The sequence below is a fragment of the Macrosteles quadrilineatus genome, unplaced genomic scaffold, assembly GCF_028750875.1.
Source record: "Macrosteles quadrilineatus isolate MER2022 unplaced genomic scaffold, UCM_ALF_1.0 Scaffold_7__1_contigs__length_78375512, whole genome shotgun sequence".
Classification (NCBI taxonomy): Eukaryota; Metazoa; Arthropoda; class Insecta; order Hemiptera; family Cicadellidae; genus Macrosteles; species Macrosteles quadrilineatus.
This window is the reverse complement of record NW_026542600.1, coordinates 5,802,639-5,830,276: the sequence shown is the minus strand read 5'-3', so window position 1 is coordinate 5,830,276 and position 27,638 is coordinate 5,802,639. Positions and strand designations below refer to the sequence as shown.

At 34.4% G+C, this 27,638-nt stretch overlaps 1 protein-coding gene across 1 annotated transcript; it reads left to right on the top strand.

Annotated features, from left to right (window-relative positions):
* Positions 1 to 161: 161 nt before the first annotated feature.
* LOC128999141 (protein krueppel-like) lies at positions 162 to 27,583 on the top strand. The gene is made up of 4 exons (XM_054425515.1): positions 162 to 551; positions 15,428 to 15,548; positions 17,556 to 17,702; positions 25,044 to 27,583. The coding sequence occupies exons 1-4, from the start codon at positions 236 to 238 to the stop codon at positions 25,669 to 25,671; spliced, it is 1,212 nt and encodes a 403-aa protein (XP_054281490.1). The 5' UTR covers positions 162 to 235; the 3' UTR covers positions 25,672 to 27,583.
* Positions 27,584 to 27,638: the final 55 nt, after the last annotated feature.

The window sequence follows — 27,638 nt, the reverse complement described above, 5'->3', positions numbered from 1 at the left end:
TGCATACCCTTTTTTGCTGAATCCATGATTGGGACATCATGAATCCTTTTGCTAATTCCCTTTTTTTAGGGACATGTCACAGACCACTAAATAAAACCTAATGGGCGCGAAATAGTCCATTGCATGTAAATTAAAAACAATCATACTTGGCGGGAATGACACAAGTGTTGTGTTAATTAAGGTTATGGCTGTAATGTAATTTCTCGCGATCGGATAGTGAGTTTTATTTGGAAGAATGGATGTTAACAGTTCCATTTCATGTTTTTCAGATGCGAAATCGGAGTATTCATCTTCCACTTGTGAATCTTTCGAAGCTACTCTTGAGAGCAGTTCTTTTTTATTAAATAAAAGTGGCACCATAGACTGTATGGCTAGTTCAAATAGTAGGCCTATATCTCGATCGGAAAACAAAAGAGGGAGACCTAAGGCAGCTGTTATAACAAATCTAATGCTTCAAGGCTCAAATTCTATAAGTGATATAAAATGCAAATTTTGTTGCCGCGTATTTCCTAGAGAAAAGTCTCTCCAAGCACATCTTCGTACCCATACAGGTAGGCCAAAATTCGTTTACATATCTTACAGCATTTTACCTTCTCTTTTTTTGTAGAAACGGAGTGTAATCTACACGGAATAAGTAGTTTATTTAGGCTAGTTTAAATCCCTTTAAAAGTGTCTTCAAGGACTGTAGCCTATAGGCTGAGTGCTGAGTACCCTAGGCTAGTTTAGTTTAGGTTGTAAATGTTAGACAGCCTAGGCTAATTATCTTAATATATACCAGTCAATTTGATAATGACTAAGTTCTATAGGCTGCTCAATACAATACACTGTTGGCTTAAGTTACATAGGCTATTTTATAAGATTTCTGTCTTCGTAGGCTAGTGGATGACCCAAGTTTAGGCTTCTGTTTTACCATATAGTTTACCATATAGTTACCATATTTATTGTTAGTTTTATACAGTGTACTGCAGAGGTCGTGTTTTGTTTACAATTTGTTTCTTGTTATTTCAGTCTTTTAAAACCTCGTTTAATCAAATAACATAATCTAACCATAAACAATAACTCATCACCTAGTTATATAACCAAACGGTAAAGCGCAAATCAAGAAATTAACTTTAAAATAATAGAAACAAAATTTTGTTGACAGTCAGATAGATAGATAGATAGGTACATTTATTTGATCATTAAACATTATACATAAAATGCAATAGATCATGTCAATAAATAGTAAGCAAGGTAATCCGAGAGATACATGCAATCAAGCTACATCAATTAAAGGTTTATCAAGAATCAAGAATCAAGAATCAAGAATTTTTATATGTTTTTTACATGCACGATAAACAGCGCCCAGACACTACATGACACTAGCGCCCAGACACTACATGACACTAGCGCCCAGTGTCACCGTACATGAACTAGACACGAAAAACAAGCCTCAAAATTTACAATGGGATTGAAATGTGTTTTTAAAGACTCCTAGTCTTGCAAAACACATTTCTGATCCAGTAATTTGAAATTAAGTGGGGGGGGGGATCCAGTAATTCAGGCTAAAGTTTTGAGTCAAAAGCCTGTCTTGCCAAATTTTTTCAATAGCATTTGTTAACACAAGCATGCCTGAATGAAAATTAAAAGCAGATATTTTAGTGATAGTAAAGAATTGGCTAGCAAATCCAAAATCCTAGTTTAAAATTTCTAAAACTTACAATATAGGCTATGTTTTTAGGAATTGTCAGACAATATTCAGTTAAAAAATATTCAAAAATGCTGAAAGTTGTAGTACGGTAGGCCTACCTATCTAGAATAGTCTAAAAACTTTTTTAAAAGCCCTTAAAATGCATAGGCTATAAGTAATTCTAAATTAAAACAAAATTGAGGTGACCCACCCTCCAAGTTCCACGAGTCATAATTGTCGTCTTTTTTGATGGAGGGTCTCTCGGAACCCTACCTCAGCATGACTGAATGATAAAAAAGGTTTCACTTTGCTCCACCTACACGTATGAAAGATTGACATTAAGGGGGGTCAGACGACAACCAATTTTTTAAATAAAAATTTAGTTTTTTATGATGTATTATTCTTAATTTAAATTTAGTTTTTTATGTTGTATTATTCTTTATTCAATGCTCTTGAAAATGATACCTTACTTAACAAAATTGGATAGCTTGAAAAAATGTAATTGAAGTTTCAACAACGCATTGTTGCTCAGTAGGTAACAAACAAATAAAAAAAAAACATATAGGGTCTATCCATATCAAGTGATCCAACAGGGGTTGCTTGACCATTTTTAAAATAAATAATATTTTTATCCTAGATACCTTTATCAATTCTGGGTTCAAAAGTGATTTTAAAATTTGTTTATCTATTTTGTTACTCCTACGGCGGCCATTTTTGTTTTGCGGAACACGCAAATTTTTGCTCATGTAAGGGTTTGCGTTAACTTGCACAACTCGGTAACCATGAACACTAGAGTGATGAAACAAAAAGCATTTTAATCTGGAAGAATCAGCCTAAATATTATGTTCAGTACATATTTATTGAAATGTGTATCAAAAACAGTTTTAAACCCATCTCAACATTTCATAAGAAAACGGAAAAATTTCAACTTTTGAAGGCGTATTTACCATTGGAACGAATAAAATCTCAGACTTGATTTTTTGTGTGTGTGTAGCAACTCAGTAGAACTGTTTGTATTTCAAATATCAACCATGAGACTTAATTCCTTTAAAAGTTATCATTTTTCAAAAACTGAAATTTTTTGAAAAATTCAAATTTTGAGTCTCAATATCTTTGTTGGGACAAAGTTTAAAAATCTGAAATTTTTACCAAAAACCCCTCTTATGGTTGTTATACTGCTGTATGAATTTCATCTTTGAGATTTACTTTTAAGCTAAGTTACAGTACCTATCATGAAAATCGCAAAAACCCCATAAGCTCGGCCAACGCGGCTAGTACTGTAGGTAGCTTAAAAATTAATTTATATGTGTAGGTAGGTGTGGTGTAGGTAATTATTTTATTTAATGTAAACTTACCTAACATACTTTAAAGTAATGTATAGCCTTTTCTTGCAAATTTCTTGTCTAATGTGAAATTAAAAAAAACACTTTTTATCAGATTATTTTCATTCAAGTTTACACCTTTTTTTCAATAGGCCTAAATATTTTGAACTCATTTATTAATTTATTGAACCACTTTCATTTTAATAAAGATTATTATAAATTTCACATACAAAAAGCTTTTTGAAAGACAAGTTCTTAAAGTATACAACTTTTTTTACTAGTTAGTGTTTTTTGTTCTACTTTGATCATGCTAATTAGGAAGTTTGGATGTTTCATCATTCAGTTTGGGTTTATCCTTCCAGTGGTTTTTATCAGTTAAAAGAGATTTAATTTTCTCAAAACTTTGTTTATAGGCACCCAAGCTTGATCTTTCTTATTTGTTTTAAAGGCGGTTGGTTGTTGGTCCTGCTGGATCTTTATTTTGATAACTGATGTCAATCACCTCTGCCACCCACCACTGTCATACACAAATGCAATAGAGTCTTTGGTATGAAGTGTAATTTTTACAGCTTTCAGTTGCTAGTGAGGTTACGAAGCACCTAACATTACTACTGTCCGGTACAGGAATAAAACAATGGAAGCTTCTTGTTCCAGTAATCTTTAAACAGTTCTCAAATCGGCCCAGGAGTTTGTTGTTGTGGTGTTGAGTGATTTCTTCATCTGTTATAAAAATGAATTATTTTGTTAAGAAAAACTGTGTTTTGTGACTCATTTACGACTTCCTGTAGGTACTGGAGACTGTATCAGTTCCCACAGAATATGAGTTATTTTTTTTTCAAAATACCTACCACAATAAACACTTTATTGATTTGTGTTATACAGGTTACGGTACATTAAATCTAAATGGAAAATATATTTTAAGACCTCAATATAAATAGAATTAACTAAGTTTTATTTAAATTAAATGATGAATAAAACTTAAAATTTAGCAGGATTTAATTTATTTTTAGTACCGTAGGTAGCGGTACATATAGGCCTAATTTGTACTTTGGGTACAAAGTTTAAGTTAAAAATCTGTTTTGGATTTTTGAAATGTACATTAAGATAAGTTTACATTAAATAAAATAATTACCTACACCTATAAATTAATCTTTAAGCTACCTACAGTACTAGCCACGTTGGCCGAGCTTATGGGTTTTTTGTGATTTTCATGATACTGTAACTTAGCTTAAAAGTAAATCTCAAAGATGAAATTCATACAGCAGTATAACAACCATAAGAGGGGTTTTTGGTAAAAATTTCAGATTTTTAAACTTTGTCCCAACAAAGATATTGAGACTCAAAATTTGAATTTTTCAAAAAATTTCAGTTTTTGAAAAATGATAACTTTTAAAGGAATTAAGTCTCATGGTTGATATTTGAAATACAAACAGTTCTACTGAGTTGCTACACACAAAAAAAAATCAAGTCTGAGATTTTATTCGTTCCAATGGTAATATGCCTTCAAAAGTTGAAATTTTTCCGTTTTCTTATGAAATGTTGAGATGGGTTTAAAACTGTTTTTGATACACATTTCAATAAATATGTACTGAACATAATATTTAGGCTGTTTCTTCCAGATTAAAATGCTTTTTGTTTCATCACTCTAGTGTTCATGGTTACCGAGTTGTGCAAGTTAACGCAAACCCTTACATGAGCAAAAATTTGCGTGTTCCGCAAAACGAAAATGGCCGCCGTAGGAGTAACAAAATAGATAAAAAAATTTTAAAATCACTTTTGAACCCAGAATTGATAAAGGTATCTAGGATAAAAATATTATTTATTTTAAAAATGGTCAAGCAACCAATTATTTTATTTCTGGATCACTTGATATGGATTGACCCTATATTTAATTTTTTGTTGTTTTGAAAAAGTACAAAATTTACCAAATTTAGACTTTAGCTATTTCATAAGGGAAAGAACTCAGGCAACCTATCTTTATTTATTTATTTCCCAATGGTTTACACCCAGTTTACAAAAATGGATACAATGTTATAAGATGGCAAAATTCATGCAACAGTAAAAGTGGTACCGGTACAGTAAAAGTAGTCCCTACAGTAAAGTGGTAGCCTAACAGCAATCTTGAATCATGTCTTGACATAATAGAATGAATTACAAGTAATAAGTAAATAGATACTCTATAAATAAATAATCTTGAACAACAATAACAATAACAATAACAAAAATAACAAAAACGACAAGGAAAAACGATAACAAAAAAAAATTAGAAGCAGTGAAAGATACTTTTGGATAAATAACACAACATGGTAAAAAATTAGGCAGCTGGACACTATTACAGTAGAAGTAATTTAGTAATCTCCCCACTTATTTATTAGGCTACAGTAGGCCTAAATCAGCTGTTTCGTTGCGTTTTCCGAAAACAAATATTTTCACTCTTACATTATTTACACATCTCTCAAAAACTAAAAGAGATATCTCCATATTTTTTTTGTTTTGTTTCACTCTTTCAGCTAAATGTACAAGATAAACATAGGGTTTCATTGTGATAGATAAAAAATAATTTGAAGTTAATTCAATTAGGCCTACAGTAGGTAATTTTATAACCGGAATATTTTTTCAATAAATTAATAATTCCGTACAAATTCAAAACAATCAAATTTTTTTAAACGTTCTGCTTATTTTGTAGAATACAAAAAGATAAACTAATTATAAAAAGTTTTATGAAGATATCTCTTATGGTTTTTGAGATATGTGTTCCTAAATATTAATAAAATAGCATTGCGAAGATAGGCTGTCCGAGCCCCCTTACAGCTTCGTAACCAGCTTTGCGATGAGTAATAATAATAATAATAATAATAATAATAATAATAATAATAATAATAATAATGTCTTTATTGCTCTTTGACAATTTTACATTGTATAGCAAACGTCAATCAATACAAAAAATGCATTTATAAAATCTATATATGTATATATTGTGTAAAAACAGTAAATGTATAAACTATTAATTAATAACAATAAATAAACTCCTATCAAAAGTAATAACAGTGAATTATTTTAATAAAAAAATAACTAAACACTAACTAAACCCCTGGGGAAGAAAATTTTGTAATCTATTCAACTCCAACGGTATTTAGTGAACTCATCCACCTCGTAGAACACAAGATTTGTTAACTCTCTCTTCAGTCTTGTTTTAAACAAATGAGAATTCTCCAGGCTTTTTAGTCTCTCAGGAAGAGCGTTAAGGAACCCGACACCTACTTGAGAAGGGAGTTTCGCAAACGCAGCTGTGCGGTGTTGGACAGTGCGAAAATCGTCCCTTGCTCTAGTTCCATAGCTGTGAATAGCATTGCCTTGAATTGGTAAGTGTTGGAAACGGCAATAAACCACAGTCTCCAAAATATAAAGGGAAGGCAGGGTCAAGATTCCAAGCTCCCTGAAAGCAAGCCTACACGTCTCTCTTTCATGTTGACTTAAATTTGCAATGAGTCTGATGGCTCTTTTCTGGAGTATAAACACCCTTTCAAAATCTCGCTTGGCACAACCACCCCATAACCTAATTCCATAGGAAAGATGGGGGTGAACAAGGCCATAATAGGCTTTGATTAGAACTTGTTTTGTGCAGGTCTGTTTGAGATTCCCTTAAGGCAAAAATACCTTTTGTGATTTTGGAGCAGAGGCTATCAATGTGATCTTGCCAGTTCAGCGCCTTATCCAGGTGTATCCCTAGGAACTTGATGGAATCAACCTCCTCTAAAGAGGTGTCATCTACCATTACTGTGGGTGTGGACTCATCGTCACGGTGACAAAGTGCAAAATGAATGTAACATGTTTTTGATTTGTTCGTGCTTAAATTTTCGGATTGACATTTTTGAATGCAGGCATTCAAGTTGATGAAGCTTTCAATTTCAAGGGTTTCTTGGGATTTTGATTCAAAATCGAGAGTTGTGTCATCTGCATACTGTATGACCTTCCCACTGTTCATTGAGGAGTGGATGTCATTGACATAAATTAGAAACAAAACTGGACCAAGGATCGATCCCTGCGGGACACCTTGGTAGACCCTTGAAGTCTTTGATTTACCATCAGACACCTTTTTACATACACCTATACCTGTGACATACTGAGTCCTACCAATGAGGAATGATTTCAGCCAGAGAAGGGGCACCCCGCGGATGCCACTTAGCTCCAGCTTTTGTAACAGAATGTCATGATCCACACAATCGAACGCCTTAGAAAGGTCGATAAAAACACTTAGTTCTTTTTTACGACTCTCTAGTCCCTCGAGGACATCTTCAATTAACTTATTTACCGCATCAATGGTGGATTTTCCCGGTCTAAATCCATACTGATTCTCTGAGAGAATATTATATTTATTCAAACAATTTTGTAGCCTCAAAAGAAAAACTCTTTCAAAAATCTTACTCAGAACTGGTAAGATTGCAATTGGGCGGTAGTTGTTTGAAACTTGTGGATCATCTTTTTTGAAAATTTGAATGACTTTTGATGATTTTAATGCAGATGGGAAAGTTCCAGACTGAAGAGAAGAGTTAATTAATTTTGTTAATGGGGTTAGAATAGGTAAATATACTTGCTTAAGGACCCACATTGATATGCCATTAATGTCATCCAAGATATTTTAGCTGAGAGGTCATGAATGATATTTGCCACCTTGATTTTGCTGGTTGGGGATAAAACTAGGGAAGAGACGGGGCTGTGCCAGTGATTTTTATTTGATGGCATTCTTGTTTTTAAGTTTGTATCTCCTTTCCCAACAGACAGGAAAAATGAGTAAAAATTCATTAGCTACAGCCTCTGGGCTACTTGTCAGGTTCCCATTGACATTGAGTGTAATGGGCTTACATTTTCTTTTATTGTTTTTCATGTTGTTTATAATATTCCATGTGGTTTTGGAGATATTTTCTGAATTAATAATTTTTTTGTTTGTATCGTAGGCTTTCGCTGCTTTTATAACTTCTGTAAATTTTCTTTTATTTTTTGAAAAACGTTTTAAATTGTTCATCGTTTGTGGTTCTATTTATCTTTGAGAGAAATTTTATTTTTTCTCGTGATACAAGAATACCACGAGTAATCCATTTTTTTTGTATTTTTTTTGTTTTGTTTGTTTTCTTTTAAATGGGCAAGTGACATCAAAATGGTAAATCAGTGTTTGTGAAAACAATCAAAAGCCTCATCGTACGATGAAACGCCATCTACGAAATCCCAATTTTCAATGGAAAGATTTCTTTTTAAAAGAGATATATTGCTTGGGGGGAAGTCTCTTTTTGTACTCGTGGATGGGGGATCTGGTTCTGGCAAGCAACCTCTTATCACAGTTTCTTGTGCAAAGTGATCAGATATAGCTGTGTCAACCACTGTAACAAGGCTGTTAGGCACGTTAGTGACGACATTATCAATGGCGGTTTTGGATGTGGCTGTGACACGAGTAGGAGAGTTCACTGACCATTGGAGTGAATAAGTCCTGAGGATGTCCTGAAACCGTCTGGTTACACAGTCACTTATGCTAAGAATATCTATATTTAAATCACCAGAGATAACAAAGAGTTTTCACTTGGATATTAACTTATGTAAAAGATTATTGAATTGTTCTAAGAATACATCTACCTGACTATTGGGTGATCTATAAATACCTATTACTATAACATTGCCTATTTTGGTAAGATTAATTTCTATTCCACTAATTTCAAAATTTAAATCAAGGGCAGAATTATTTAGAAAAAGAGGTTTTTACTTAATACCATTTTTGACAAAAAGTGATACACCTCCCCCTTGTGATGTTTTCGTTGATAAGACTCAGCCAGCTCATAATTATCAATTGTAAAGAATTCCAAGTTATTGTCAGTAAAACCGTGTTCGGAAACTATAAAAATTGAAGGCTTTAGCTCATTTGTCAGTAAAAATAATTCATTTTGTTTATTAGTAGCAATTTGTGCGTTTTGGTGCACCATAGCAGTATGGAAAGAACTTTTTCACACCCCAAAAAATGTCAGTTGCTTCTTTGTCAATTTGACTGTATTGATTCTCACTTTTACTCAGTGATCTAGATGCAAAGGCAATTGGCTTTTCTGTTCCATCTTTTAGCCGGTGTGAAATTACAGCTCCTAAGCCAGTTGGTGATGCATCTGTTGAGAGTATTAAAGGTAATGACGGGTTGTAATGGATTAGAGTTTCATCTTTGGCAATGTCCAATTTAACAGATTCAAAACTTCTTTCACATTCATCAGTCCATTCAAATTTCTTGCCCTAGGTTTGATGAAAATGGGCTTGCAACCTTCTTGAAGGGATAAATGAACCTTCTCGTTCGGAATACATCCAATTTCCTTTTTGAAAACATCATAGAATTCTGTAAGGAGTTTATAAAGATCACATGAGTTTTCTTGAATAGTTCTGATATCTCCAATTTTTAAGTTAATCTCCCTAAGCCACTCTCTTCCAAAAATGGGTTCAACATTTTGTCCAATTACATACAGCTTGCCAAAGTATGCTTTGTCTTTTGAAGCTAAACTCGACATACACTACCCCCTTTGGTTTTATAAGTTCGCCCGTGTAAGTTCTTAGTTGTACGTGAGTTTGAAATAGTTTTTTACTCAAATTTAGTTTCTTATAATCCTTGTAAGATATCGACGATAAAGCTGCTCCTGTGTCCAATTCCATTTGAATTGGCTTTCCTTCTAGTGTAACTTCAACCATGAACTTGTCAGAACCATTCATTTGTATCTTATATGTGTTGTACGTTGTGTGGTCAATATCATTTACATTTTCACTGTCCTCGATCTGGTTGATATGCCTAGCTCTGTTATTTGCCATGCAGACCCTGGCTAAGTGACCAACCTTATTACAAGAATTGCAGAATTCATCCTTATCCCTGCAACTGTCAGCTTTATGGAACTTATCCCCGCATCGATAGCACCGTCCACGTAGTTGGTCAAATGTAGAGCGAACTGTATGATATCTTTCGGTCTTCTTGGTTGGTCCTTTGCTTGCATATTGTTGCTGTTCCGGCTTCTTTCTTTCAGTGCTTCCTGTTAGCTCAAAAACAGCAGCTGTTGTAGGATTTGATATAATGCTGCTCTCAAGTCTTGAGGATTCAAAGGAAATTGCAGCTTGCGCTGATTCTTTGAAAGTACTTGTTTCTTTCTGTAGTAACTGCCCTCTAACATCATTATCTTTAAGTCCTCTAACAAACTGCATTCTTAGTAACATGTCTGATACAGATTTCCCACATTCACATTGAAAGCGACAATCCTTTGCTAGTCTCTTCAGTTCCATTGAAAAATCCATCGTTGTTTCGTCTTGTTGAACATGACACAAAAATTTGTGTTGAAGAGATATAACACTAGGTAACGGTTCCAAATAATCCTTCAATACATACTATTACCATTTTTTTGTAATCCATCTTGTACGGATCATCTGGAGAAACTAGGTCTTGAAGCTGTTCATGTAGTTTTGATGGAAGCACTGCAATTAATGTGCAAAGCTTTATTTTATCGTCAGAAATTTCCTTCAAGAAAATAAAGTTTTCAAATCTTTTAATGAAGTTTGTAAATGATTCTCCTTCATCGAACGGAACAAAAGCAATATTTGATGTAACAGAAGGGTGTGAACCTACTGAAGGCTGATTTGTAACTGTGGTTGGGTATTGCAGTTTGTTTCTTAACACCACTTCGGTTGTAATGTACAGCTCTTCAATTTCACTTCTACTAGTTGCTAATTGCTCTATATCTTCTTCATCAACTAAAGATTTGAGTTAAGATTGAGCATTTTCGAATCTGTTCCAATATGTCCGTAATGAAGACAACCGCACTGTGACTTCATCAGTACTCGTCTTCTCTCACTGTTTTATTTTGTACAATTGCATTGTAAGCTTCGCTAATTTGAATATTGCTTGCAGTTAATACCTTTTTAAGCTTAAGTACTTCACTCATCCTCGTTGCCAATATTGTGTCTAAATTCAATAAACTTTAAACGTTTGAGAAATATATTTGAACATTGTAAAAATTACAAACACTAAAACAAAACATTAAATTGTACAACTGACTCACAAAGAAAAACAATAAATAATTAACCATCCAGCTGGTATTAAAACATAGGAAAATAGAATATTGTTAGTTGACACTGGATTGAATATACAGTGTGTAAATTAAGTATGGAAACAAATCTGTATTTTTTAAACCAAAATAGATAGAAATATTGGGTTTGTGGCATTGACTGTTAACCAAGGTTCCGCAATTTTTTGCATCAGAAAAAATTTTTCACCCCCTCAGGGGGGGTAGGGGTAGGGGGTAACTTAATTTTTTTAAATAGCAACCCCTATTGAGTGACCTCTCATTTTGAAGGGTTTGTCAAAAGAAATACAATGCCGTAAACCCGAGGTCGATATCTTACCCCTAACCAGAATGGCGGCCATTTTAAATTTCGAGATGGGCAAACGAAATCTAGTGTGGATACCCATAATTTACCTTTTAAATGGGTTACATTGGGTAAGCCGAACTCCAGATACCATTATTAGATTGAAAAGTGGATGTTTTTATCGTATTCAAAATTTTGCCCCAGCCCCCAAAATAGGGGATTTTGGGGGCAGCCCCAAATTTTTAAACGCAACCCCCTATTGAGTGACCCCTCGTTTTGAAGGGTTTGTCAAGACAAAAGCAGTGGCACAAATCTTAGGTCGATATGTCATCCCTAGACGAAATGGCAGGCATTCAACATTTTTAATTGGTGAAATGGGCGCTTTTTTACCCAATCAAGTTTTTGAATGCCTGCCATTTCGTCTAGGGATGACATATCGACCTAAGATTTGTGCCACTGCTTTTGTCTTGACAAACCCTTCAAAACGAGGGGTCACTCAATAGGGGGTTGCGTTTAAAAATTTGGGGCTGCCCCCAAAATCCCCTATTTTGGGGGCTGGGGCAAAATTTTGAATACGATAAAAACATCCACTTTTCAATCTAATAATGGTATCTGGAGTTCGGCTTACCCAATGTAACCCATTTAAAAGGTAAATTATGGGTATCCACACTAGATTTCGTTTGCCCATCTCGAAATTTAAAATGGCCGCCATTCTGGTTAGGGGTAAGATATCGACCTCGGGTTTACGGCATTGTATTTCTTTTGACAAACCCTTCAAAATGAGAGGTCACTCAATAGGGGTTGCTATTTAAAAAAATTAAGTTACCCCCTACCCCTACCCCCCCTGAGGGGGTGAAAAATTTTTTCTGATGCAAAAAATTGCGGAACCTTGGTTAACAGTCAATGCCACAAACCCAATATTTCTATCTATTTTGGTTTAAAAAATACAGATTTGTTTCCATACTTAATTTACACACTGTATATCAATTATTATCAATGTATTAATATCATAATGTACATTGAGAAACACACCACTAAATGGTAATTGTGAGGACAACATTATTCAAAATACATTTTTCTTGTCCAAAACACTATTGTTAGTAAGTTGTTAAAATTTAAAATTATCAAAACTAAAATTTAGGCCTACTATATTTACAAAAGGATTTGTCTGGATTAAATGTTGACTACTTGGGCATTTCTACACTTAAAGTATTTCTGAATTTCATTTTTAAAGAGGATTAACTACCAGTACCGTACTCAATTAAGTTAGCTCTTTACAACCCTGGATTGAAACAATTTATTTGTATTATTGCTCCTTTCCACTACTTTTTAAACATTAGCTACTTCATAAAACAATTTTTTATCAGGGACGTATTTAAGTACCTTCCGCCTCTAGGCAACAAAGTTCCCCCCCCCACCCACTTTTCAGCGCACTCCCCGACCTCACTAATATCAGCCCAATGACCAATACATGCCCTGTCAGTTGATTTTGTACGGCGTGAATCGGCAGACAAAATCGTCTGTATATAAGGAAGGGCTCTTATAACGCTTTTCATTGAACACTTAGTCAGGACCACTTGAGAGAAATGCTATTGGCTTTGAAATTAAACAAATATGTTTACTTATAGAACTGTTTTATTTACAAAACATTGCATGAATCAAAAAGAAAAAAAGTATGTCATTTTATTTAAAAGAATAATATACAATTTTAAATGAGTTGAGTAAGTATTTTGTTCACACTTTCCTTCTTTAACTTTTCAACCTTTCAGCTAGCGCTGCCGCTGCGTAGTGGCGTATGAAGTAAACAGGGGGAAGTGTTTTCTTTGTTCGCCACTACGCTCCTGTGGCGCGTGTGTCCGCCAGACCGATTAATAGAGCAGCATGGATAACTCAGCACAGCGGTTTAATAAACTTGACTTTTGTTTGACTTTAATGCATTCTGAAATAATTTTATACTTAATTAAAATATTTCAAATAACTCTTTTGCCGTTCCCAGAATTATTTGCTAATCGTTTTTTTTTTTAGATTAAAACCTTCCTTTTTTATTTTTTAACCCCCAAAATTTTGCTGCCCTAAAATTTGCCGCCCTAAGGTTTTAGGGTGCCTTGTCCGCCTGTTCGGAAATATGTGCCTGTTTGTTACAACTCAGCCAAAATTTTTAAGATGAATAAATATGTCATAAAAAATGTTCCTTTTCCTTTCGATTTCAGTGAAAGTGCGGAAGTTTTTGGTTCCAGTACTAATAATGGGTGGTCCATAATAACCGCTAACATTTTGTTTTCTGACAGTTCAGCTAATTCATGGGTTGGAGAGGATTTTTGCATTGAATGGTTCCTTAATTTATAGCATTTTTTGTAATCATACGTTGTTCAAACTATTCATTTTTTCTAATGGAGGGGGTATAAAAAAATAAATAATGTGTAAAATCTTTGCAATGTTTTTTTTTCTTGTGGGTGTGTGGTAATAAATAAAACAACACTATTCGTGTAACAATTACAGTTTACTAAAACTCAAAACAATTCATGAATTTGAGTTTTATTCATAATTCAGAATTATTATTTGAGTTTTAACCCTTCCCGGACGGGCGAAATCTTGACATAGAACGGGAAAAAGTTATAGGAAAAAATAAAAATTAATTTTCCTTATTTGTTTTTGCTATACAAGTATACATAAAATAAACACAATGGAACACTTCATACTGTCAAAATATATTTTTACTCGTTTTAAACTATGCGGATATATCCGTTACCCGCCTGCGGATGAGTAGTCCTAGAAAAGCAGTGGATATACCCGCCACCCGTCTTTGAAGATATGACCATGACAACGTTGGGCAATAAATAAAGAACAATATGTAAACAATAAATAAAGACAACGTAGTGTTGAGCGTGAAACGTCGAGGGGGGAGCGTAGGAGAGGTGGGTGGTGCATGGGAGAGGGGGAGGCGTGTGAGAGATGTAGGCGCAGGAGAGAGGGGGGAGTGAGGGAGAGAGTGCAGCCATGGAGAGAGCAGGAAAGTGGCGCCTTGGTACGGCGAAACATCTGGTTTGCTCAAGCATCTGCCAGTCTGTCTAAAGAGAAGGCGAATACATTCGCTTCCCGTTTGGAGCATCAAAAACCATAATTGGATATATCCGTCACCCGTCCTTTATTGCCAAAGACTTAGGCGGATATATCCGTCACCCGTCCGTGAAGGGTCAATAAACTGTAATTGTTATTTTACACAGCGTTGTTTTATTTATTACTCCACACCCGCAAAACAAACATTGTATAGATTTTACACATTATTTATTTTTTATGTTACCTCCATTAGAAAAGTAGAATGGTTTGCACAACTTATGATTACAAAAAATGCTATTAAGGAACCATTCAACGCAAAAATCATCTCTTTAGCCCATGAAATAGCAGAGCTGTCACAAAGCGAAATTTTAGCGGTTATTATGGACCACCTGATATAAATGTAGCCTACTTCGGGTCAGGCTCAAAATAAACAATATCCTGTATTAAGTATTTACAAAAGATCATTTTTTGAGTCTAATGCTATTCTCGAATCTGACAGAATTACAGTTTTATCAAGCTGGTTGTTTGAGTCTAATGTTATTCTCGAATGTGACAGAATTACGGTTTTATCAAGCTGGTTGTTTGAGTCTATTGTTATTCTCGAATGTGACAGAATCACGGTTTTATCAAGCTGGTTGTTTGAGTCTAATGTTATTCTCGAATGTGACAGAATCACGGTTTTATCAAGCTGGTTGTTTGAGTCTAATGTTATTCTCGAATGTGACAGAATCACGGTTTTATAAAGCTGATTGTATGAGTCTATTGTTATTCTCGAATGTGACAGAATCACGGTTTTATAAAGCTGATTGAGTCTAAATTGTTACTCTCCAATGTGACAGAATCACGGTTTTATAAAGCTGATTGTATGAGTCTAATGTTATTCTCGAATGTGACAGAATCACGGTTTTATAAAGCTGATTGTATGAGTCTAATGTTATTCTCGAATGTGACAGAATCACGGTTTTATAAAGCTGATTGTATGAGTCTAATGTTATTCTCCAAATTTCAGGAGAGAGACCCTATACTTGCGACTATCCAGGATGTACAAAGGCTTTCACCCAGAGCGGACAGCTTAAAACACATCAGAGGCTACACACTGGCGAGAAGCCTTTTATGTGTTCATACACAGGGTGAGTCAAAAAACTAATAAGTAGGCCTTAAGAGGGAAAATAATTGTTTCTAGTAATTAGTGTGTAATCAAAAACAAAGTTGTAATTTTGTAAAATTCTCCATTTGAGTAGAAACTTCAAGTTCAAAAGAATTAAGGACAATGTTTTGTGATCAATTAAATGAAAATCCAAGCTGAAAATCTACAAAAAAATGCATAAACCTTTACTTTTTCTTGTAACAAACGTAACTAAATCACAATCGTTGATCACAGTGACTATTCTAGACCTGAATTCAAGCCGGTTCATGACGTAAATATTCTAGACAGGAGAAGTATGTGGTGTATAAAAATATGTCGACCTTCATACGAAGCGGTGCTTTTTGTTCTCGTGAAGCCTGATGACGGTTCCACTAGAGCTGAAACTAGTTGCAATCACTTAAACCATTTAACAGTCTACATCTTGATTTCATGATGGGTTAGCCTCTGGATCGAAAATTGCAATATAAAATCAAAATGGTTTAGGTTACCTTTTGCGTCGAACGATCCTTGATGTAGTAAGTGATAACTACAGCTGTTTCATGCCGCTGGGGCACATCTTCAGGTTGTAGAGCGTCAAGATAAAATAGCTGTCATCCGTGGATGATTTTGTCAAAATAAATATTACACAGAAAACACAAATAAGAAAACATTTAAATACACGAATTTAACAAACTTGGCCAAGTGACAAACTGACAAACACGCAAGACAGGCGCCGGTGAATGTTGTGTCATGACTGCGGGCGTGTGTCCAAGCATCAGCTGTTACCCCTTCCCCCCTGCTCCTTTATCAGGACCTGTTTTGTTTTGGTCTAGTTGAATGGCAGTATTGTAAATAATGTTTGATCTGAATGAAGTTCCATCCCAGAACCCAGAAACAAAAAATACGTCTCCGCTGAATTTGGAGTAGTACTCAACAACACCTTGAGAAAAGAAATGTCAAGGAACGATGTACAAGTTGCATACAAAACATCCAACAAATTATCTTCCATGCTCAGAGAAAGGAAAAAAACTCCTTCTGATAAAGTGAATAACACCGGCATTTACAAACTCAAATGCAACGATTGCCCGAGTTTCTACATCGGCCAAACTGCTCGCTCGTTCGCTACTAGATTTAAAGAACATCTACCCAAAAAGAACTCTAAATCAGCATTTGCCAACCACATTATTAACTCAAACCACAACTACACAGATATACATAGTAATTTGGAAATTAGGCATTTATGCAATAAAGGCAGATATTTGGACACAATAGAGGAATTCGAAATTAACAAGGCATCCAAAGAACACCCTGACCATCTATTAAACGAACAAACTTCATTCAGATCAAACATTATTTACAATACTGCCATTCAACTAGACCAAAACAAAACAGGTCCTGATAAAGGAGTAGGGGGGAGGGGGTAACAGCTGATGCTTGGACACACGCCCGCAGTCATGACGCAACATTCACCGGCGCCTGTCTTGCGTGTTTGTCAGTTTGTCACTTGGCCAAGTTTGTTAAATTCGTGTATTTAAATGTTTTCTTATTTGTGTTTTCTGTGTAATATTTATTTCGACAAAATCATCCACGGATGACAGCTATTTTATCTTGACGCTCTACAACCTGAAGATGTGCCCCAGCGGCATGAAACAGCTGTAGTTATCACTTACTACATCAAGGATCGTTCGACGCAAAAGGTAACCTAAACCATTTTATATTACATCTTGATGTTTTGGGGGTTATTTAAGTTACCTTCTTAATGAAACATTTGTCAAATCAATCAAGTAGTAAAATCTTGTCCAATTGCTATAACTAAATCAACAATAAACTAAATGAAATAAAATGAAATAAGCACAACCATATTGTTTTGAACGCGTAAGTGTTTACAGCCTACAAGTGATTTAAATCAATAAATAAGAAATTCTGTTTTTCCACTTGCAAGAAAGTGGTACCGGTAATGAAAAAAGAAATTACTCTATAGCAAAAATGTTTTGTTTGGTTGGTGTCGTAGATGTGGAATGCGGTTCACCCATGCAAACCGCAGGTGCCAAGATCACCCGTTCTTGCCGTTGTCTCGGTGTGACTCGTCTGCTGCAGTGCTGCGCCCAGTGGAAACTAACCCATACCAATCTGAAGCCGTTATGGAGTGGCTTGAAAGGTAAATTTGGCTTGACAGATTTAGTTGGATAGGTTTTAGCGAATTTCCCTATTGGGAAGTAGCTATTACCGTAGGTGGCACAGTAAGACTTAGGCCTGGAACCGATTTACTTTTTCATTTTGATGTTCCCAGAGGCCAAAAACACCATTCTTTCAAATTTTTATATATGTATATGTATATATATATATATATATAAATAGAGTTATATGTGTCCGTGAACGCGTTAACTCAAGTAATTTTTTTCCGATTTTGATGAAATTTGGTTTAAAGGTGTAAGGCAAGACAGGCACGGCCCTAGGGACTTTGCCGCCCTGGGCGAGATCGGCGACTGCCGCCCCCGGGGGGTCTGGGAGTTATGGAGTACCCCCCAGTAAGTAAGGGGGGTCCGGGGGTAGAGGGTCCTCCCCCGGAAAATTGTAGAAAAATAACTTCTCTAAACACTATTTTTAAGCGTTTAGGAAGTGAAATCTGGTGTTAATACTTAATACAATTTTATGCAATTTTTTAACACTTTAACACTGAATATTTTGATTAATATGTTAACGGGACTTGGCCTCTTAAAAAAAAAATATTTCAAAGGCGAGTAATAAAATCACTTAACTTTGTTGTTCCATTGCTACACCAGCTAACGCCATCAAATCTTTCTTTTCGGGGCGAAAAACCCGATCAGTTTACTTTGTTTCGACATAAAATAACACTCATGAGACACCACGGAATACGAAAATCATAAAAACACACTGGCACAATAATTAACACCAGACGACAGATCAAGTGTAGTGTGGGTGACGGGGTAGAGGAGGAGGGTGTCGATGGGCGGTTGAACGCGGAACGTACGGCGACTCACGTCTGTTTGGCGCGCAAATATCCAACCCCACCACTGCTACCGGCTACCGGCATGTAGTTCATCTGTTACCATTTATTCATCGATAATTAAAGTATACGTACAAACAAACAAGCATAGTACAATTAGCATGACATTTGATTAACTATTTTATTGCTCACGTTAAAACGATTAATTTCAGGTAGGTGTAAAAGGTGAAGTGGTGGTGGTAGGGGGAGGGGCGGATAGGCTAAGGCTGTTGACCTTCCGTGACTTGTGTCTGTACTCTGTTTTGCGCGCAAAAACCATACTACTTTCACTGGCATTGCAGTTTATTTACGATTTATTGATATTGAAAGTATACTTTCGAAAAAACAAGCTTAATACAATAATAGAAGTAAAATTAAAAAGGTTCACTATTTCATTGCATACGTTAAAACATTATTTTTTAAATGTTATTACAATTTTTTTACCCATTATAGGTTGAAGGGGGGGATATATCCCCCTGATCCCCCCCCCTCGTATCTACGCCACTGTCCCGCCTAATTGTTTACTCCTGGGCTCCACCCCTTCCTTGAGCGATCGCCGAATTATGGTGTCTCCCTGAACTCCGACTTAATTATGTACTAAGGGTTCTAAGTGTAAATTGCACATTTTAAAATTATTTTCATTTCATAAGATGATTTATGTTTACAGTTGCAGATATCAATTATTTTTTGGTTTTTGTTTAAAATCTGACCTAAGAGTCGGCAGGACTTTCGGCCATCTTTGATTTCCCCCAAAACGGCAATGTTGTTACTGTAATTGTTGAAGCAAATTACGACATTGTTTATTAAGATAAAAAGTTGCAAAATATCTCATTTTTGCAACTCCTCTCTCTCGGACGGAAGGGAAGCCCATGCTACCAAAATAATCAATAATAAAGTAAACACAACGTCATGGGAGGGGGCAGAGAGAGAGAGAGAGGAATACGTCGAGGACAATCCCAACCGCTGCAATGTTACTTTGACGCTGTCACTCGTCCTGGGTAACGTCGTAACGTGGTGGCGACGGTTGTTCGATACACAAGCCACGAGTGGTTGGTTTTTATATTTGGGCTTAAATTTTAATTTTAAATCGATGTTTGAATTGCCGTTTATCTTCTTAGGCTTGTTCTTTGCGTAAAATGTAATATAGATAATTGTACTCTTCACATTCACATAATGAATTTATTATTTTTTTCGTATTAAAAATTTACTGTTCCCTAAAATTTGTTTGTTGCGCTGGCTTTGCCACCCCAGCGCCGCCGCCCCGGCCCCGCCGCCCTGGGCGACCGCCCGGTCCGCCCACCCCTGGGGCCGGCCCTGAGGCAAGATAAACTTGAATGAGTTTGCAAACCAGCATGATCGGATCATGGAAACGGGGTTTTATGGGGTAAAAATTGGTTTTTCTTATTTTTGACCCGCAAAACACAACATTTCTCAATTTCTCTTTAGACCTTTTTAAAGAGCTTAAAACACAAATAATTTAATAGCTTATATCAAAGTGTTTTTGTATAATTATTGGTAACGGAGAAATTAAAAAAATTTAACTTTTAAAATTCACATGTTATTCTTATGGATAATATTGTAAAATGTTGTAGTTTACTTGTTTATGGATATATTTTTTTATCAAACTTGGCAAATTTATTTATTTTATTATAATCTATTAATATTTTACTAAAAACTACACTTTATTTGTTTCCTGGTAGCAGCAAACCTAGGTACCGATACTCGTTAAACCTAATGTTATTTAAATAGATTTAATTGAAAATATTTCAGACAAATGAAAATTCGCTTAGTCGGCAGGTTTGCTGCGGCTGGGGTATTTATTACGGCATAGTTATAATTTTAAATTAATGACATCTTTCTTTTGTACGTTAATAGCCACTATTTATTTCGGTGTAGAATTCAAATATGAGATTAGTGAAATGTTAGTTTAAAGTTTCAAAATCTGTGGGTTCAAAAAGGAAAGGGTTCAGTCCTTACAGGTTCAGAGGTTAATTTTATTCTTGTATCCCTATGTTAGTTTTGTCACAGTTGTAAAATATCACTAAAATCTAATTTAAATATCAAGACTAAAAGAGACTAGAAAATACTTTTCTAAAAAGAAACTAACTAGAAAAAGAAAAAAACTAAAATCTAAAAATGTCTTTTGGACAACTCCTTTTATTCTCTTAAATTTTTTTTATATGCTTTTTATTTATTTTTAAATAAAGTAAACAAATAGGAAAAAGATACTGTTAGATTACGTTACTGTAGTTATAAATAGTATTCACTTTCACTATTCTGTGTAAATTCCACATTTCAACAATTTTATTGCCAATATTTCATGTTGACTATGTCAGTCTCTGACTGTATTTTATGACTTTGTCAATGCTAACTGTTTTAATACAATAAAAAAAAGATTAAATACCCCCCGCCGCAGCAAACCTGCAGACTAAGTGAATTTCCATTTACCTGGCTGGATTTTTACTAAAATATTCCCTAAAAATTGTCAGATTTATTTCCTATTTAAAAATAACATTAATTTTAGTAAGTACTTAGGATTGCTGCTATGGAGAAGATATTGATGTGTGTTTTTTTATTGAAATGTTGATAGGATAGTAGGAAATAAACAAAATTGCCAAATTTGATTAAAATATATCCTTAAACAAGCAAACTATAGCAGTTTATTTATTCTCTATAAGAATAACATGGGAATTTTTAATTTACAATTTTTTGTAAATTATCTCCGTAACTGTTGGGCATACAACAACGCTTCAATATACAAAATTATTTCTTTTTTTGAGCTCTATAAAATGGTCTGGAGAGAAATTGTGAAATTTTATGTTTTTAGAGTCAAAAATGTATTTTTACCTCATAAAACCCTGATCCAATAGGCCGATCATGCTGGTTTGCGAACTCAACGTAGGTTTACACGTTTGTACCAAATTTCATTAAAATCGGATCATTTTTGCTCGAGTTATCACCTTAACGGACACACATAGGCTATATTTTATATATAATATGAATTTGAACGGATGGTGTTTTTGGCCTCTGGGGACCTCAAGACGAAAAAGTAAATCGGGCCTGGGTCTAGGTCTTACCATGAGACCTACGGTAATAGCTTATTCCCTATATGGGAAATTCACTAAAAAGAGTGAAAGCTAGAGATTTCTATCTTAAACTCATTACAACATGCTATTTCAATTTTAAATAAATTCCTAACAGGTTTGTTTAGGCTAAGTGTAGATACATTCTTTAAAATTCTCTATGGGTATTACTAGTGCACCATAACCTAGTGCACCATGCCAGGACATACGGTTCTATTTTGCAACATTTCCAACTGCTCCACAACAGGGTATTTTAATGGCAACTTCTAATAAAAATCTTGATTGAGTAGGTCTATGAGGAAATACACCCGCCGCAGCAAACCCGCCGACAGCGCCTCAAAGCCCAACAACTTTATGCTGTTTTATAATTAAATCTCTGTAATGTTTGACACCTATTCTGCACTCTTATGTTCAAGAATAAAATATTCTGATTCTGATTCTAAGCAAATTTCCATTTGTCTGAATTGATTTTCAATTAAATCGATTTAAATAACATTAGGTTTAACAAGTACCTAGGTTTGCTGCTGGAAGGAAACTAATAAAGTGTGGTTTTTAGTAAAATATTAATAGCTTAGTATAAAATAAATAAATTTGCCAAGTTTGATTAAAATATATCCATAAACAAGCAAACTACAACATTTTACAATATTCTCCATTAGAATAACATGGGCTTTTAAATACATTTTTTTTTTAATTTTATCAGTTACCAGTAATTGTACAAAAACAATTTGATATATTAAATTATTTTTTTTCCGCTCTTTAAAAAGGTCTATAGAGAAATTGGGAAATGTTGTGTTTTGAGGGTAAAAAATGAGAAACCCCAATTTTCACCCCATAAAACCCCGTTCCTATGGTCCGGTCATGCTGGTGCGCAAACTAATTCAAGGTTATCCTGCCTTACACCTTTAAACCTAATTTCATCAAAATCGAATAAAAATTACTCGAATTATCGTGTTCACAGACACATATAATTCTGTATATAGCCTTTAATTATATACATATATCAAAATTTGAACGAATGGTGTTTTTGGCCTCTGGGGACATCAAAATGAAAAAGGAAATCGGTCCCAGGCCTAGGTCTTACTGTGCCACCTACGGTAATAGCTACTTCCCTATAGGGAAATTTGCTAAAAAAACAAATCCCATTTTTGCTGGCTCTTCATCAACCCTTTTGTATAAAAATGGTGAAAGGTGTGAAGCAGGTGTATGTGTAACTACTATTGTTACGTTATTTTCTCTTTGCCATGTTGTTTAAGATGACGAATTTCACTAAGTGTTTCCTCTATTTATTTAATAAATTTGAAGTGTGTTGAACTATTTCTTAGAGTAGAGTGTCGATTATCCAAAGCCTGAAAAATCAGTTAACAGAAAGGAAAAAACAAAAACTCTAACCTAAATCGTGCATCAATAAAATCAAATCCTTTATTGTTGTGAGGTGTAACAATTATGCAATAGTCATGATCAATATATATACATAAACCAACTTATGTAGGACTCAAATTCTTAAAGTATTTACCTGATTACATTAAATACCCCTGCCTCAGCAAACCTGCAGACTAAGGGATTTTTCATTTTATTTGATTGAATTTAAACTAAAATATTGCCTTTAATATGTCAGATTTATTCCCTATTTAAATAAATTAAATTTTATTGAATAACTTACTAGGTTCACTGCTACAGAGAGGGTAATAAAGTGTGTTATTATTGAAATGTTAATAGCTTAGTATGAAATAAACAAATATGCGACATTTTATCAAAACATGTCCGTAAGCAAGAAAACTACAGCGGTTTACTTTATCTCCATAAAAATAACGTGGGAATTAAATTTTTTTTTTTATTTTCTCTGTAACCATTAGGCGTATAACAACGCTTCAATATAGGCTGCTAAATTATTTGTTTTTTAGCTTTACAAAATAGTCTAGAAAGAAAATTGCAATATTATATGTTTTGGGAGTAAAAAAATGGGAAAAATTAATTTTTACCCCATAAAATCCAGTTTCCATACGAGGGATATATAGTTATAGTGAGGGGGGTACGAGGGGGGTATAGTGAGGGGGGGATATAGTTTTGTTTGATCATGCTCATCAGCAACAATTTTTTAATAAATGTAGGTTTTAAGGTTTGTACCAAATTTAATCAAAATCAGATGATTTTTACTAGAGTTACCGTGCTAGCGGACACACACAGTTTTATATATATATATATACACACAAAACCTTTACCGTAGGACCTGGACCCCGGACCGATTTACTTTTTTGTTTTGATGTCCCCAGAGGCCAAAAACACCTTCTGTTCAAATTCATATAGGCTTACATTTTTGTGACGGTTAGCTCTATAACTCGAGCAAAAATTGTCCGATTTTGATTAATTTGGTACAAACGTGTAAACCTACGTCTATTGAACGAGTTCGCGAACCATGATCGGACTATGGGAACAGGATTTTATGGGGTAAAAATCAGTATTTCTCATTTTTAATCCTCAAAATATAAAATTTTCACATTTCTCTTGAAGCCATTTTGTAGAGCTTAAAAAACAAACAATTTAGTACCTTGGAGTGTTTTTGTAGGACTATTGGTTACGGAGAAAATTTCAAAAATTTTAAATATCAAGTCCCATGTTATTCTTATGGAGAGTAAGTAAACTGTTGTAGTTTGCTTGTTTATGGATACATTTTGATCAAATTTGGCAAATTTATATATTTTATACTAAGTTATTAACATTTTACTAGTAAACATACTTCATTACCTCCCAGAGCAGCAAACCTAAGCACTCTTTAAAAATAATGTTATTTAAATAGAAAATATATTGACATGTCTAAGAAAATATTTAAGTGAAAATCCAATCAGGCAAATGGAAATTCACTTAGTCTGCAGGTTTGCTGCGACAGGGTGTTTTTGTTAGCCAATGGTTGGAATTTAAAGATTATTTCAGTTCAAAGAAATCATTTTTGTGTTTTTTATTACTATTATCTTATAATCGGCTTTATACACAAATTTCTAACAATTAAATTAATTGACAATTGTTTTTTTAACTTTGTCCCTATCATGGTATGAGATTTGTGTCATTGTCTAACCAAGCCTGGCAAAGTAATTGTGCAATGGCAAACAATTCCAGTTTTAATTTTCCAATTGAATTGAATATTTCACTATGATTTTGGTTTAAAAATGTGCGGTTAAAGGGGGTTTGTTTGAGCAGCAAATTATTGTAAGTAAACTATTTTTGAGCTATTTGAAGTATTATATTCAACTTAACTTGACTCTTTACATCCAATTTACTGGCAGAACATCTAAAAAGGCATATAAGAACAAATTAGGTTTGTAGGCATATAAGAACAAGTACGTATTTGTAAGTATATTTATTAACAATTAAAATATTTATTGGAAATAGTCAAATAAATTTTGGTCGGCAGGTACAAAAAAGAGAAAAAAGAACAACAACCAGTCAAGCCATTGGACTCTTGTAAGAGGAGGGCTGACGAAGTGGAAAACAACGTCCATTGTTATCCCAAAAAGAAGAAATTGACAAAGAACACCGTTAAGAAACAAGAAATTTATAAATCTCCTGAGAAAGTTCCAGAAACGGATTTTCAGTGGACGAACTGGGCGTTTAATGTGATGACCCCTGAGTCACCCAAGAAGAAAGAGGCGAGGTTGGAGTTACCTAAGAAACGGTGGCTAAGAGAAGCGACCATGGAACAAAACATGGATAACTGTCGCAGCCTGAACCAGAGTCGTCCTACTGTGTTGGTGAGAGCCGGAGCCGACTCGCGACCTGTGTCCCCTCCATGGACCCCTTCGACCCCAAACCCTTACCTGGGACCCTCACACACAAGCACACCCCTTAATCTCATCACCCCTGTCTCTATCTGTACTCCTGATATGACACACCAACTACTATCTCCCAGAGAAAGTGAACTCTCTCCGTCCAAGATCCACAAGGAAGAGGAACTAGCCGTTCCTCTTCCATCAGAAGATGATATGAGTTTTACCCTTCCTCTAAACTTATCTCAGTATTCTGGGTCATCCTTATTCGAATAGTTTCAAGTCTCTCTAGTCTCAATGATTCCTTCACTGTCCTATCTCTTTGATTCATATTTTGTAAATAACTTTTCAGGGTTTTAACAAAGTATTTTAATGAACAACAGCACTATTGTTTAAGCAGAACAAGTTCTCTTCCATTTGTGTAATGGAAATAAAATAACAATACTACTACCTTTTTCAAGTTGGTTATTGGCATGGTTATTGGAACCATGCAAATAAGTTTGATATTTTTTCCTACCACTGCATGGAAATGATCACATTGCCAAATCTGTAAACAGTGCGTAAAATTGTTCATCTTTGCTCGCTAAATCAGCTGATTTCACTGTTGGCGATTCTATAAAACAGTAACATCCGGCAAGCAAATAACACGGCCTAAAAAAGCAAACATAACCTAAATGACATTTTATATACAACTAAAAAGTTAGTCTGTTAAAAGTTAGATAAGTTAATTACGGTGGTAGGAAAAATCTTGTGTGAATTAATAGCACAAACAGTCATTGCCGCTCTCAAAATTTATGGCCGCCATCTACATTTCTCGAGCGGCAATGACGTACTTTGCGCTCTTATTTCACAAATAGCTAGATTTACATTTTCCTTGTGTGTTCTCCGTGCTACTCTCAGCTTGGCAAAAGAGTGAATGTTTAAGGCTTAGAAAAAAGAAACAATCAGAGGACGCTTGTTTGGGGCATTAGATCGCACATCTAGGAGTTTAAATGTGGATCACTAAGTAGCACAACATCTAAGAATACTAATTGGATAAGATGAGTGAGAAGAAGAGTGCTATGATGCTGCAATCTCAGCTAGTAAACTTGACAACACCTGTTAGTTAACTCATCAGTTTACCATTGTCAAAGTCCTCCAATTGGTCCTAATCTGTGTCAAGGTTAGTTCTATAATTGAAATGTATGTATTATTATTTTAATATTTTTGTATGGTTTAATTTTAATTTGCACTGTTGATGGACATAAATTAAATTTATGCCCCATCTGATTTTAATAATGCTAGTGATGTACTACAGAGTCTAACTCCCTTCGTTGTTTAATATAGTTTCATTTTATCGTATTGCTCAGAACGACTTTTGAACTAATATACAAAGTTTACAGTAACTTACTTGTTCTCCCCAAAGTGACCTCCTCCATTGAGTATGGTTATGTTTTTTCTACTATCAACCAGGTGTGCTGTAACCTTTATGTAATAGTTTATTATTATATTTAGTTCAAAATAAAAATTGTAACTTTTTATAATGAGTGTATTTAATTGCTGTTTTATAAACAGAGTGTCACACTCAAATAGGTAATGTTAGTTGAATCCCAATACAGTATGTTTATTTTAATACGATTTTAAACTGCCTTCATGTTAAGTTAACATTGATACCTGCAAATGATGAATGTTTTCCTCTACAAATAGGTGAAATGCCATGATTATAACATCACAAAATACGACTTAATACCTATTTATTCTAAACTACATAATGTAACAGTTAATAGTATTAGTCAAGAACGAGTGCGTAGTCAATTTTAGGTAAATATGTCAGCTGATAGTTATAGATAGTTTTTAAAAAGTGTAAAATAATATGTTTTTAACTGTAAATAATTTAAAGGGACTATTTTTGTATTCACATAACAAATTTTAATGCTTAGCAATAAAAGTGTTCAACACAAAGTTTAAAAAAATAATGGTAGGAGAACGACATATGCTTTGTTCTGAAAAGTGGAGTTAGTTTTAACTGGGACTGGTCGCAGAGGTGGAAAGTATGGACAGTTCTCTATATTTCACATCGAGTTGTGTTAACCAAATATTTAGCTAGTCTCGCCTTGTGTATTATTTAAGCTTTCTTCCCTATAGCTTTTCTAATAATGTTGTCTGTTTTTCACATTTTGTAAAGAAAATTATAAAAGAAATATTTTAACAGCTGTTGTTCCTTTTACCTTTCCTTCCCTTCTAATTAAGTTTATTTTAAAATT

Bases quoted from the DNA above. Each gene is read 5' to 3' on its own strand.
- LOC128999141 (XM_054425515.1), top strand. From the start codon at position 236: ATGGATGTTAACAGTTCCATTTCATGTTTTTCAGATGCGAAATCGGAG. The intron at 552-15,427 runs GTAGGCCAAAAT...TCCAAATTTCAG, and splicing joins ACATCTTCGTACCCATACAG to GAGAGAGACCCTATACTTGC. The intron at 17,703-25,043 runs GTAAATTTGGCT...TTTGGTCGGCAG, and splicing joins GTTATGGAGTGGCTTGAAAG to GTACAAAAAAGAGAAAAAAG.